Genomic DNA, 12,804 nt, shown 5'->3' with positions numbered 1-12,804 from the left:
CTGTATCGCTTTAACCAGCCCTCAAACGAGTGCCCTTTCAACGACAAGTCGTCTTTTTTTAACATCAAAGACAAGACGGCTTAAATCTTAATTAGTATCCCTTTAGATAAGAGAAGATTTTTATTATTCAATTAAAATGAGTAATATTAAAAGAAGGAGTCACAATGTAGACAGTTAAGCCAATTTAATGGCAAAGTATGTTGTTATTATTGCGCCCACGTATGTATGTAACACCAATGAATTCTAAAAACGAGGCCCGGTCTTTAAAAATCTGTTAAAAACTTAATATCGACCGGATAGCCATGAGGCCAACGATATCAAGGAGAAAGCTGTCAAAAATGTATTCCAAAAACTCAACAAAATACAATTGTTAAACCATACTAGTTAGTCTATGTTGTACAAAGTTTTTCTTGCATGGTCATATACTTGTAAAATAGTAGATCTAAATTTTTATTTATATATATATATTTTATATTTTGCTTAATTTAACATTTCAGTTATTTTCTATTTTTCAAATTTTCTTATTATTTTTAGTCTTATGTAATTAATTTTATTTTTTTCTTTTACTTTTCTGTTCTTGTTGTTTTTTGTGTATTGTATCTGTTCTGAGGGTCCCAAATGATCAGCAAATGCTGGATGGATCACCCTCATTAAATATGGTTAAAATAAAAAATAAAAAAAATAAAATGATTCCTTCCTTGTTCTTATTTTGAATTGACATTCGTATTTCAGCTTTTAATGCATGATGACGGGTTTTCCAATGTGCATGTATTAACAACCGGTGTTTCCGAATTAATTGTTTATTTATTCTGAACAATACTGTTTTGTAAACAAATAGCAATCAATTTAAATGATGAGATAAGATTGTTCATTCTGAAAATATACACTGGTAACTTTTAGTGAACAAGTGCTGTATTTTAATTTCAATATTACCCCCATACTTTTTTTCATTAAAGATGTACTGTCCCCCAAAAACATGAAAAATGAAGATTAATTAAATCAGACTTTGAATAGGCCTATGTTATTTTGTAGTTTTAATAAAGTTAATCACTTCTATTGAAAAAAAAACAAACAAAATAATGTTTTCACTTATAAAATAACATAAGTGGATAACTATTATGTGACATTAAAATGGCATATTCAACAAAATAAATGTAAAACATTATTTTTCAGGGGGACAATACATCTTTAAACTAGAACACTAATTAAAAAAGCAAAACTCTGAAAAATGTGAGGCAAATGGACTGCATTTGTACGTTCATCGTTTCGATAATCTGGAAAATCCACATTGATTTGATTTTAGGTGTACCATTACCACTGACAATATTCACTGATTACTTATTGAAGTTGTATCAAGTTATACAGTATATTTTATTTCAATAATACTACTAGTACTACAATACTGTACCTGTTTTCATGACCTAATAATAGAACACGATAATTAAAAAAGCATAAATCCAAAAAAAAGTGAGGCAAGCAATGACTTTTCGAACTTTATTTGTTATCTTCGTGAATGGTCTTAGTCTATACTTTTGAAAATCCACATTAATTTGTTCATCATTTTTGGTGAAAAATATGGCCCTATCAAATAAAATCTATAGTATAGGTGAACTTAGTGCATAGTTCCGTCTCATCTAGGCATTACTTACTATAGTATTATTTTTTTTCATTTTTTTTTATTTCGTAATCAAATGTACGTTATACAGTTACAAAGCTCGTAATATACATAATAAAACAATAAAAGTACAAAAGTGGTAATACGTGTACATTAAATTAAATCTCTCGGAGTAAAAATCCCCAGTTTGTATCCATTGATGAGCCGTATTAATAATAGTAGTAATGATTTGCCTGTACGTTTTTACATATGATACTCGCTTTGTCGAGTATAGATTATAACAGGGAAGTCTGATTATATTACAATAATTCCAAAAAAACTTTTCATATTTCTTTTTTTCTAAAGACATTTAGATAATGGTCTTTTAAAGCAAATAGTTTGCTGTTCTTTGAGTAGCCGAAACACAATTATTCGTTTCTAAAATTAAAACGAGATAAAAAAATAATACTTGAACAACAGGCCACAAGAGATCGGCAAACATAATAAAGCCATGGATTGCTTTCATATGCTGGTTTTGAATAGTTCAAACTGCAATTGAGTATACACAAGCAGCGCATTAAACTGATATGATCTCACTGCCATAACTTACTACCAACGTATCCAACTTCAAAGGGCACCGACAGCAAACGATACAACGTGACCGCGATACACACATTTGCACTAGTGTCCTTCCGCCGCCCGTGCTCAACAGATTAATTAGTTTCTTTCGTGTTAAAACTATATACGAAAACTTTGTGTTTTCACATATGTTTCTGTAACTTTGTAAAAATGTCTTTATAAGATAAGCCATATTGTATTGTATATATAATTAGTTTTACAAAGCAGAAACTTTAATCACCAAGTCCCGTATGACTACGCGAGTGTAATGCGGTTCAGTATATGCAGGCATTGTGTCGACTTTCAGTTCGGCTTATTCGTTCAAAGCATTCCCTAAGTAAGTGGTATCACTTATGTGTTAGCACGGCGTATCGATGACTTATGTGATAAGCTAAGCCGGTAATTCAGCTTTATTGATGCTGGAGCCAAATTGTACAACCAAACAGGGCTGGAATTTGCAGGCCTTCTTCAAGATGGAAGCTAGGCTTGTTCAGATATGGATTTTATTAACAACATTTCATGTTTGCAGTTGTCTGTCCCCGATTGATGATATCAGCCGACCTAAGTGCGAACGGGTCACCATTCCAATGTGCATAGGGATAGGTTACAATCTTACAAGCATGCCTAACAGATTTCAACATCGAAACCAAGACGAAGCTGCACCGAAAATACACGAATTTGCACCTCTTGTCAACCATGGATGCTCGGACCAACTAAATAGATTTCTATGTTCAATGTTTGCACCCATGTGTACGGAAGAGTACGAATTTCCGATATGGCCCTGTCGACAAATGTGCGAAGATGTAAAAGCAAAATGTGCGCCTATTATGGAAAGTTTTAATTATAAGTGGCCAGAGCCAATGAACTGCGAGGGACTACCAGTGGCCAACTCAGATGACCGCCATCAAGTCCTTTGCATGATGGCACCGAACTCGTCATCAGGATCTGGTCCGTACAAGAATAGGTCACGACCAGGATTGACATTAATTCCACCCATTACATCACATGGTTCAAAAGACTCGGATAAAAAAACAGACGAAAATTCAAATGAATGTCAAAATCCTGATCGATTTGTTTATGTAAAATTGACAAAATCTTGCGCTCCAAGATGTAACGTTGATGTTTATTATCGCGAATCTGACAAGAAATTTGCCGAAATGTGGATGGGAGTCTGGGCCGTCATTTGCTTCCTCTGTACAGCCGTAACCGTTTTAACTTTCTTCGTCGATCGTGTTCGATTCAAATATCCTGAAAGACCAATTATATTCCTCAGCCTTTGCTATAATGTTTATTCGATTGCGTATATTGTGCGTCTTATAGTCGGATCAGAAGCAATATCATGCGACGAGACACAGGCGGGCGAGAAATACTTAATCCAGGAAGGCCTGGAGAGTACCGGTTGCACAATCGTATTTTTGATTCAATATTATTTTTTTATGGCCAGTTCAATATGGTGGGTTATATTAACTATAACTTGGTTTCTGGCAGCTGGAATGAAGTGGGGGTATGAAGCCATTGCCTCGCACAGTAGTTACTATCATTTGGCTGCATGGGCCATTCCAGCTCTTAAAACAATCATCATTTTAACGATGCGTCGTGTAGACGGAGATGAACTCACTGGAATGTGTTTTGTCGGTAATCAGGATATAACCGCGCTAACGTGGTTCGTTCTCGTGCCTTTGTTTATCTATTTTCTTCTAGGCACTTTTTTCATAGTTTCTGGATTTGTTTACTTGTTTAGAATAAGAAAAGTTATGAAGAAAGACGGTAGCAACATTGATAAACTCGAAAAGTTGATGGTTAGAATTGGAGTGTTTTCTGTGCTGTACACAGTGCCTGCAACTTCAGTTATCGCGTGTTATTTCTATCAACACGGAAACTTCGATTTGTGGAAAGAACAGTCTATGAATATGCCGTGTGACAGCGGCGATTCGAAATGTCCATTACCGTACTCAATACCGTCTGTTCCCGTACTTTCTGTTAAGATATTTATGTTGTTAGTTGTAGGAATTACCAGTGGCATGTGGATATTAAGCTCTAAGACAATAACCAGCTGGATGAAGTGCTGCGATATGACATTTGGATTTACGAAAAAGAAACACCAGCCTGTAAATACCACCGCGTCTGCCGCACCGACGTCATACAGAACGTCCCCAGCCCTGAAGACTGTTATCTTGCCAACCGAAGGCTATGGGGTGAACTCTGACCCTGCCAGTAAAGCGTCAAGTCTGCAGGCGGTTACGTATACCCGTGTACCAAATCAAACAGTTTATAAAACTCCAAGTGAAATTATTTAATGATCTGTAATGAATTTGTAACATAGAAATAAGAACACATATTTTTATGCCGTGTTGTTGTACATTAAAACATTGTATGATAATAATTATTGCCGGTAAATATATATATATATAATGTATAGGCCTACTGTGTATCGTAGTTTTAAACTGTTTCTCTCTAGCTCTAGTGTCATTCTCTCCCACACTATAACTTAAATTAAACTGAGCTTTAATTTTAAAAGATTTTGAAAACGATAGCATGGTCCTTAGTCTCATTATGAATATTCGGTATTTTCCTTAATTGATTTTGTTTTCTAGTAATATAGTAAGAGGCCTAGATTACATGGCCTAGGTTTTCCTAATTATTTGTATTTTTTCAATGTTCGTTCAGAATATGTAAGACGTCCGATGCCTGTTGAACTTTAGGTCTTTGAATTATTCAAATGGGCACTCTTTGTTGTGTCCGGTAATAAGGGTATCCCCTCTGAATATCGTTTCTCCGTAGTGTTGAAATTATAAGTGTTAGGCTACAAACAGTAGAAACCCTATTCAAATTGGAATTCTTTGGGACACAGCAAAGTGCCCGTATATATAAGAGTATCTCCTCTGAATATGGGTTCGCCGTAATGTTGAAACTAAAGTGTTAGGCTAAAAAATACAGTAGAACTCCTATTCAAATTGAGGTTCAAAGTGTCCCTTAATAAGGGTATCCCCTCTGAATATGGTTTTTCGTCGAAACTAAAGTGTTAGTCTACAAGTACAGTAGAACCTCTACTTAAATTGGGATTCAAAGTGTCCCTTAATAAGGGTATCCCCTCTGAATATGGGTTCGCCGTAATGTTAAAACTATTAGGCTATTTTCCCCTTGTTTCATGGTAAAGTGTCTTAATATATGGTTTTTCAAAGGAGGGTTTCTTTATTTAATTCACTCGTAAAGTTCATGATGTTATTAAACAACAGAGAGTTGCAAAATTGATATGAATCAGTGTAATGGGTTGTATCAACAATACATATCAAGAGATGGTATCGTTGATAATCACAGACTCCAAAGGTCATCCTACTCTCTACAGTATAACACAAAACAACTTGTCATAAAATTGTAATTCATTATTTTCTGTCAGGACTGTAAATATTGTTCTGTAGACGTTTCAAACATAATGCCGAACAACCTTTGTCATTAATGGTGCTGTGGGTGATTAGCTAGGCATATATATTCGTTTACAATGTTTACCTATGCGATTAGCAGATACATTAACAAGATCATGATTATGAATCGACCATAAATATATTATTTGTGTATCTCAATGGGTGAAAGCAAATTGTACTGGTTTTTAAATAACCAATTGTTTAAAATGAAAGGTAATTCCTCCTTATTCTTGAACCATGGACCTAGGTCAGGCTTTATTAATATACTCCCTGCTTGAATCATATTATACTCGTTGTTGCCATGTCTATCTTTATCTTAGTAAGTTTATATTTCCGTATATAATAATGAATAATAGTAAAGATGCAATGTTCTAAGCCATGTTTGTATGAAAATGTAATGAAAATAAAGTCACAAACAAATTTAAGTACAGTACAGTATATTATTCATTGATTTAAAAGTCAATATTAACAATTGGATTGATATTATCGTGTTAATATGTTAGATATTTAAAGACTTGCAAAATCCGTATTGTTATTAGATTAGCGTTCCTTATTGTTTTGATTCTCGGTGGAGGAGTTTGCATTTGCTTGTATTAGATCTTTGTTTGTCGTACGCTACAATTGTTAGCTAGTTCATTGCTACTGTGGTCTGACCTTGAACAAAACCTATATTCGGTATTCTCTCATCTTATTCCCTACAGATATCTTTAACCGACTTTTAAGTTTTTCTTTTCATATGGTTTTAATGTCTTCCTCTCGTAAAGCACCCTTAGCGCCAAATCAATTTACGATTGTCCATTGATGTACATGCATAGTCCGCGTCATGTCATGGTTTTGCCACTCAATTGATACTCTATGTTCGTCAATAGCCACGCACTATAGCGGCTCTTTTTAGGTAATTCTTCGCATTGCTTTATCAAACGTTTTATAAAATTATATATAAACTGTGGCTAACTCCTATATCTCGGCGGGATTATGTTTACTGGTTCTTTTACTAAATTCATTGCATTTGTTTAAATATTTTCTTTTAAGTCTAAAATATAGGGCGATTTTGTATACACAGTACAGAGTACTTTTTCAATTTTACAGAAATATTTTAGTTTACTGTGACAATTGTAACCATATTTGCGCCTAATCAATATCATCAACCGTCAGGGAAAATTTCCTTAAACACAAAATGAGTAATTGTAAAACTGATTATAAATATGTTATCTTGGTTGGATCTGTGCGCTATTGACCAATATTTCACTTAGTTAGTTCAATAGTAAACAAAGAGATCTTTATATCGTCTTAAATTGTAACAAATACAATGTCTGTGAAGTTTTAAATGTACTAGATCCTTGTCGCCGCTTTTGTTCGGAAATTTAACTAATATAGGTCGTGGAAAAAAAAACAGGACAACGGCAATATGTACAGAATTAACTTCATTGCGGAAAAAAAAGTGCGGTCGACTTAATTTAGGCCTAATAATAATATTCAGATCGTTTATCATATCTTTGCAATGGAAAACTGTACGATCATAGAAGTTTATTTATTTTTAAATTTCATTTCAAAACATATACATAACATGATAACAAAACAGATCATAGAGGAGTTATCGAATTTAAAGCGTTGTAAAAAAGGCCTTCAATAATAAAAATTAGATACAAAAATAATAATATGTACATTTTTTCAACTGAGAGGAAGATTCATTATCATTTGAGTTAATTAATTTATTTAAACGGTGGATCAATTGTGATTTTATATAAAGTCTGTTATATAATTTTTTATGTTTTAAAAGTACTGCAATACTTTAACAAAAAAACATTTACACCTTTTTGCCAAACCATAACAAGTATAGGACCTATGCCATTTGTTACCATTGTGGTTAAAATCAACGATGCCAGCAGTGATTCTAGTTGCTGCTGAGCCTGCTGGGTATTATTGAATTAACACACAAGAATTCGGAAATTGCCCCAGGATTTGCATCCTTACCAGTGCATAGTTTAAATGGTTTAAATTAGCGACTTAATTCAATTTCATCGTTAAACGTGTTCATTTCCCATCATCACTGTAACTGTGTTGTACTCTCTCAATTTTACCAGCAACAACGCGATGATACTTTGTACTGTACCATGTATTTTAAGTTTATTGTACAAGTTAAATTGAGATAATATAAAAAATAAATGCAATATTTCAATCATAAACATGCTTTATTATTGATGTTTTGGCCTAAATTATTATATTTGTGATAATTATCAATATTGTGTTCATTAGGCAATGGAGGATTCCTTCATTAAACAGACCGCGTCATAATGATTATAACAATGTTTTTAAAACGTACCCATCTGGGCAGGCATGCTTCTTGTAATGATATCATAGTTGGCTAATATAACATACATACATTTTATATAACGCCTAAATAAATTCCTGTCATTTGATTGGACGATTGTGGGTCACATGGCGTGCAATAGTACGAACTATTTATTATTTGTATATTATTGCATGAATTATTAACGTACATAGCCTATCATCACTTCAAAGTTCAAAGAGAGCAATTGTGATACTTGGCCGTAGCAATTTTGTAATGATTAATCCGGTAAGATATTCCTTCAATCAGTAAAGCCAGAATTATAGTTAGTTCTTCCGGCGGATCGTCGTGGTTTCCCACTGGACCATGTAACGCTGTTCCATCAAGAGAGGTTTACAGACATTATTGTTTATTAAAGGCCGATTTACACAAACGATCGGTAACGGTAATAAAAATATAGAATCTATGTTATTCCTTATGACCATTTACACACAACGCGGAGAGCGAACGGGCGGTTTCCCGCTCAAGATACTGTAGATACATATTCTGGGATTATGGGACATACAAGTTTTCCGCTTACCCGTTGGCCTTAATAATTGGACATTTAAAGGGGGATTATTGGTTTAAAATTGCTTTTAAATATCGTTTATTTACTACATAAAAAATATTATAACAAAAGACATGTCAGAATGATAAAGTATATAGCTTGGCTCCCATTTGAAAGCAACGCAAGTACGTACATCAGCGCGCCGTAATAAGTATACAATCACGACGCGAGGGATGCGTTATGACCTACGTCATGACCTACGTCATGCGTCCAAAGAACTAAGCTTAATCGTTGATTGTTTATACTGTAGCACGTTCTCAATACCTTTTATTGGTAACTGCGATTCATTTCGAGGGCGATATTTTTCATTACAATTTCAATGTTCTCCCACTCATGTTACCGTAGACTTCAAAACACTTGGAAAATTCTCTTTCATTTAAATTATTCTTTTCAATTAGCATCAGACTATTCTTTACGCTAATTAGCCGAGTGTCTAAATCGAAAGTAATCAGCGCAAGTTTCCATTGATTGCCGCTAAACTAATTATTGATTTAGCTTAATGTAAATTCCGTAAGCAGAAAACTTGACGTAATTAAAAACATGGGTAGGGATACGGTCATCGCCCTTTGTAAATACAATAGTTGCTGATGCATGCTGGGATTTGACACAATGGGATTATTTGACAGTACTTACTTGGAATTACAGCATCGAGTTAAAAAACGAAAATCTTTTTTAAGTATGGCTTAAGTTATTCTTACAGCAGTACAGCTTCTAATATTCACACACACATACTTGTATAAATATAAGCTCTGTCTACACTATCAAACTAGTTTGATAAAAAAGTGTGATATGCCCAAACATGGTAGTTATGTGACGTCATTTTGTCCATATATGGGCACATCACATTTGATTTGATGATTTCACAACGTTTGATAGTGTAAACAGAGCTTTCTTTAGACTAGACCTTCTTATTAAACTGCGCGTATGGAGGATTTTAAACTACACTGTAAAGAAGCAAAATGTTTATAATACTATTCGACCCTTATCGCTGGCAACGTGTTTTCAGAATAATGCATACCACCAAAAATAGACCATTACTTACGCTAATATACAATTATGCAAAGATTCGAACGAATTCGACGTGAACCGCCGGATCCGAGCAAGATCTTGTTTTCCGAAATTTAATAATAATTCCAGTCGCGCGCGTCAATATTAACAATGCGGTCAATGTTATTTCGACGCCGCCGACAGACAATCCTTTGGGGGTTCCATTTAAAAATTCATGAATAAATTATATATGTAGATAGTAATTAACTACACTAGCTTCAACAAGACGATTTGCCATTTGATCTCAACAAAAGAAACTTAAGTGTATATATATTTAAATGTCAATGTGTAATTTATACTATCTAGGTTATTAGTTGGATATTATGTGCATGTTGTTTTTCAAACAACTTCGGGCCGGACACACAAAGCACTATGTGCCCATAATGGGGTGTCAACTAGATAGGTGTTGGCCTTTCTTCAACCTTCTTAATATAAGTTTTGAAAAAGAGTGCCTGATAGTCATAATTAGTATAGTATAAAAAGTATCTTCTTGTTAAGCCAATAGGAGTTGGCCCAAAGTAGGAGATATGTTGTGGAGTGCGTAGCATAATGTTGTTTTCTTCAACCTTAAGTTTTGAAACAGAGTGTCTGTGATTTAGTAAGCATAGGCCTAATTTAGTATAAAAGTATCTTTTTGTTTAGGCCAACTGTAAATTTCAATTTAAAGGTATACGATTTGCATTAAGGACAGTTGAACTTCGTGATCGAACGGTCGCGGATGAATGCCGTTTGTTTATGTGTTCCTCTGCTGTGTGAATGAATTTATCACAAACAAGAATATAAAAAAGTACATCACACTACAAAGTGCAATGACTGTGAAATTCATCAGGTTTAAATTCCGTCCACATGTACTTTTACTGCATTGGTATCCTTGATTGCAGGAAGTCGGTGCCACACAAAGGCAGTAAAAACCCAACCATTTTAGGGTTCTAACACGTTCCTATTAGTAGCAACCCTTATGTTAAAAACCAAATAATAGGGTGAAAAACAGGGAAAAAAATCCGAGGCTGGCGACATTTACTTTTCTTATTCTAACGTTTGGTTGAACTTTACTTTTCAGTTCTCGTCCCAAGGCCTGCACTCATGGTAAAAATATCGGGGTATGCCCGGACAGAAAAATCAACGTAGGCTACTATCTGTAATTATTGTTGTAGGGAGGAGATAGTGTTGAGAGTTTAAAAGGGTGACATTTACTTTTCCTATTCTATAAAGTTTGATTGAACTTTAGGCTTTTCAGTTCTCGGACCAAGGCCTGTATGCACATGGTAAAAATATCGGACGTAAAAATCAATGTTGCCCTACTACTCACTGTTATTATTTTTGTAGCAGAGAGGAGATGGTATTGGAAACTACTGTATATGGGCCTGCATTTAGGCTTAGTTGACTGGGTAAGTTGTTTCCCGGTACCCGCCAAATTTAGCGATAACTGCTGCCCGTGAAACAAACTTACCCGGTAAATATCTTAAGCCTGAACTTAATGAAATCAATAAGTCACATCTCTGCTAACTTTTCTGGCTGTTTTACTTTATCGTTTTTTTTTATAGGCCTATCTCCATTGAGATTTTTCATTGTTTTTTTGTTTGTATCTCCATTGAAATCCAGCCACTGATACCCACACCATTCTCATTTTTCCAGTAATTTGCCTTTGGATTTTTAATATGATATAATAATGAACAATGTTGAGATTACCATAGAGCAAAGAATTGTTCATTGAGATTACATAGTTTAAAACAGCAACAAAACGCTCGCACTTTATAAGCCAGCAAGCGCTGGTAGTTATCGTAATCTAGATTTCTCGACGGAGTAATAGATTCACTGATGTTATTCACTCAGGTACGATTAGCCTAATTTTATAATGATTTCTTTGAGAAATGAATGTGTTAGTTAATCTGCTTGCCATTTAGCCTGAATAATTGCGAGTGCAATATAATTCATATTGATTGGCGATGCTGTGCAAACGCACGCTAATTTTGTTAACCAGATTTCGTAACCAATTGTCGCCAATGAAATATGGTTTGCATAAATATCTTGAAATAAATCTGTTTATAAGTAGATTATGAAAGTGTTGCAAACTCGCAAATGTTATGTTTAGGCCTACTGACTGTAGCCATTTCCTCCATGCTGCAGCATACATATACAGTTCAAAAGTATATTATTATTATTAGGCGCTCGGTTTTTTCTAGTAACATATTATAAGTAAAGTATCGTAATGTATGTAGTACCATAGGAAAAATAATTCATTATTATATACACAGTGTTGGCCATAGTGTTTAATTGTCCCTCATTCGTTCCTTAATTCTCGCATTGTAGAGTATGCAGTAGGCCTACATATGTTTTAAAACCGCAGTGTTGTTTAACCAAATACCAATGAATTAATAACTAGGCCTACTCATATAGATAATGACAATTGGTCTACTATTATGAGAAGGATTATCAGAGTAGGAAGGAGTCTGCAAGAAGTAGGCCTACTCGAGAGAATTATGAGATATACATTCTCATGTCGGTACATCACAGTTAGCTAATAGTAAACTCCTCATCAACAATTCAAATCGCGAACATTAAACCATGGTAGAAATATGTGTAGAAAGTAATTTAAATTTGTTTACCCCAAAATGTTATCACGTCTTTTGACCTTTTCGTTTTCATTCATAATTTCCAGGCAATGCAATTTTGATACTAATAATGCTAGTCTTATATAGCACCTAATACAATGTGTTTCTAAGCGCTTTACACACAAAAATGATCCATAAAATATCCTACAACAACATTTTAAAAATAAGAAAAAAACAGATGAACACCGCCCAGCACTTTGAAGCTCTCACATAAGAGTTCGCTTGAACAGTATTCACAGGAGCTCGAGTGAATTAAAGGGCATCTGTCTATCCCGGCCCCGGACTATACAAATATATGGTTTGAATTATTTTCTACAACTTTGAATATTTTTCAATTAACCGACATGTTTACCAAGCGCTTGCTAGAGTCAATAGAATGTTAGACCGTTTTATAAAAGTGTATCGAAGCGAGCAAATCCGACATTATACCTTATTGTGTGTACTTAACACTGTAGGAAGCCTCTTGGCTATTTCGACAGCTTTTAACTTGAGCGAAAATGATCGTGTAGTTTTTGCCTTTGTATATTATTAGTCGAGTGTGTGTATCGTCGCGAAAACAATTTAATACCTTTCTAAGTACGTTTGATTGCAAACGATTTATTATGACCGGATAC

At 34.3% G+C, this 12,804-nt stretch overlaps 1 protein-coding gene across 1 annotated transcript; it reads left to right on the top strand.

The window, feature by feature from the left end:
* The first annotated feature begins 2,459 nt into the window (after positions 1 to 2,459).
* Positions 2,460 to 6,036, top strand: LOC144848057 (frizzled-9-like). The gene has a single exon (XM_078704723.1). It carries the CDS (start codon positions 2,629 to 2,631, stop codon positions 4,507 to 4,509), a length of 1,881 nt encoding a protein of 626 aa, XP_078560849.1. The 5' UTR covers positions 2,460 to 2,628; the 3' UTR covers positions 4,510 to 6,036.
* The last annotated feature ends 6,768 nt before the right edge of the window (positions 6,037 to 12,804 follow it).

Source organism: Antedon bifida, chromosome 7 (genome assembly GCF_963402885.1).
Source record: "Antedon bifida chromosome 7, ecAntBifi1.1, whole genome shotgun sequence".
In the NCBI taxonomy this organism is placed as follows: Eukaryota; Metazoa; Echinodermata; class Crinoidea; order Comatulida; family Antedonidae; genus Antedon; species Antedon bifida.
This window is presented reverse-complemented; position numbering and strand designations above follow the sequence as displayed.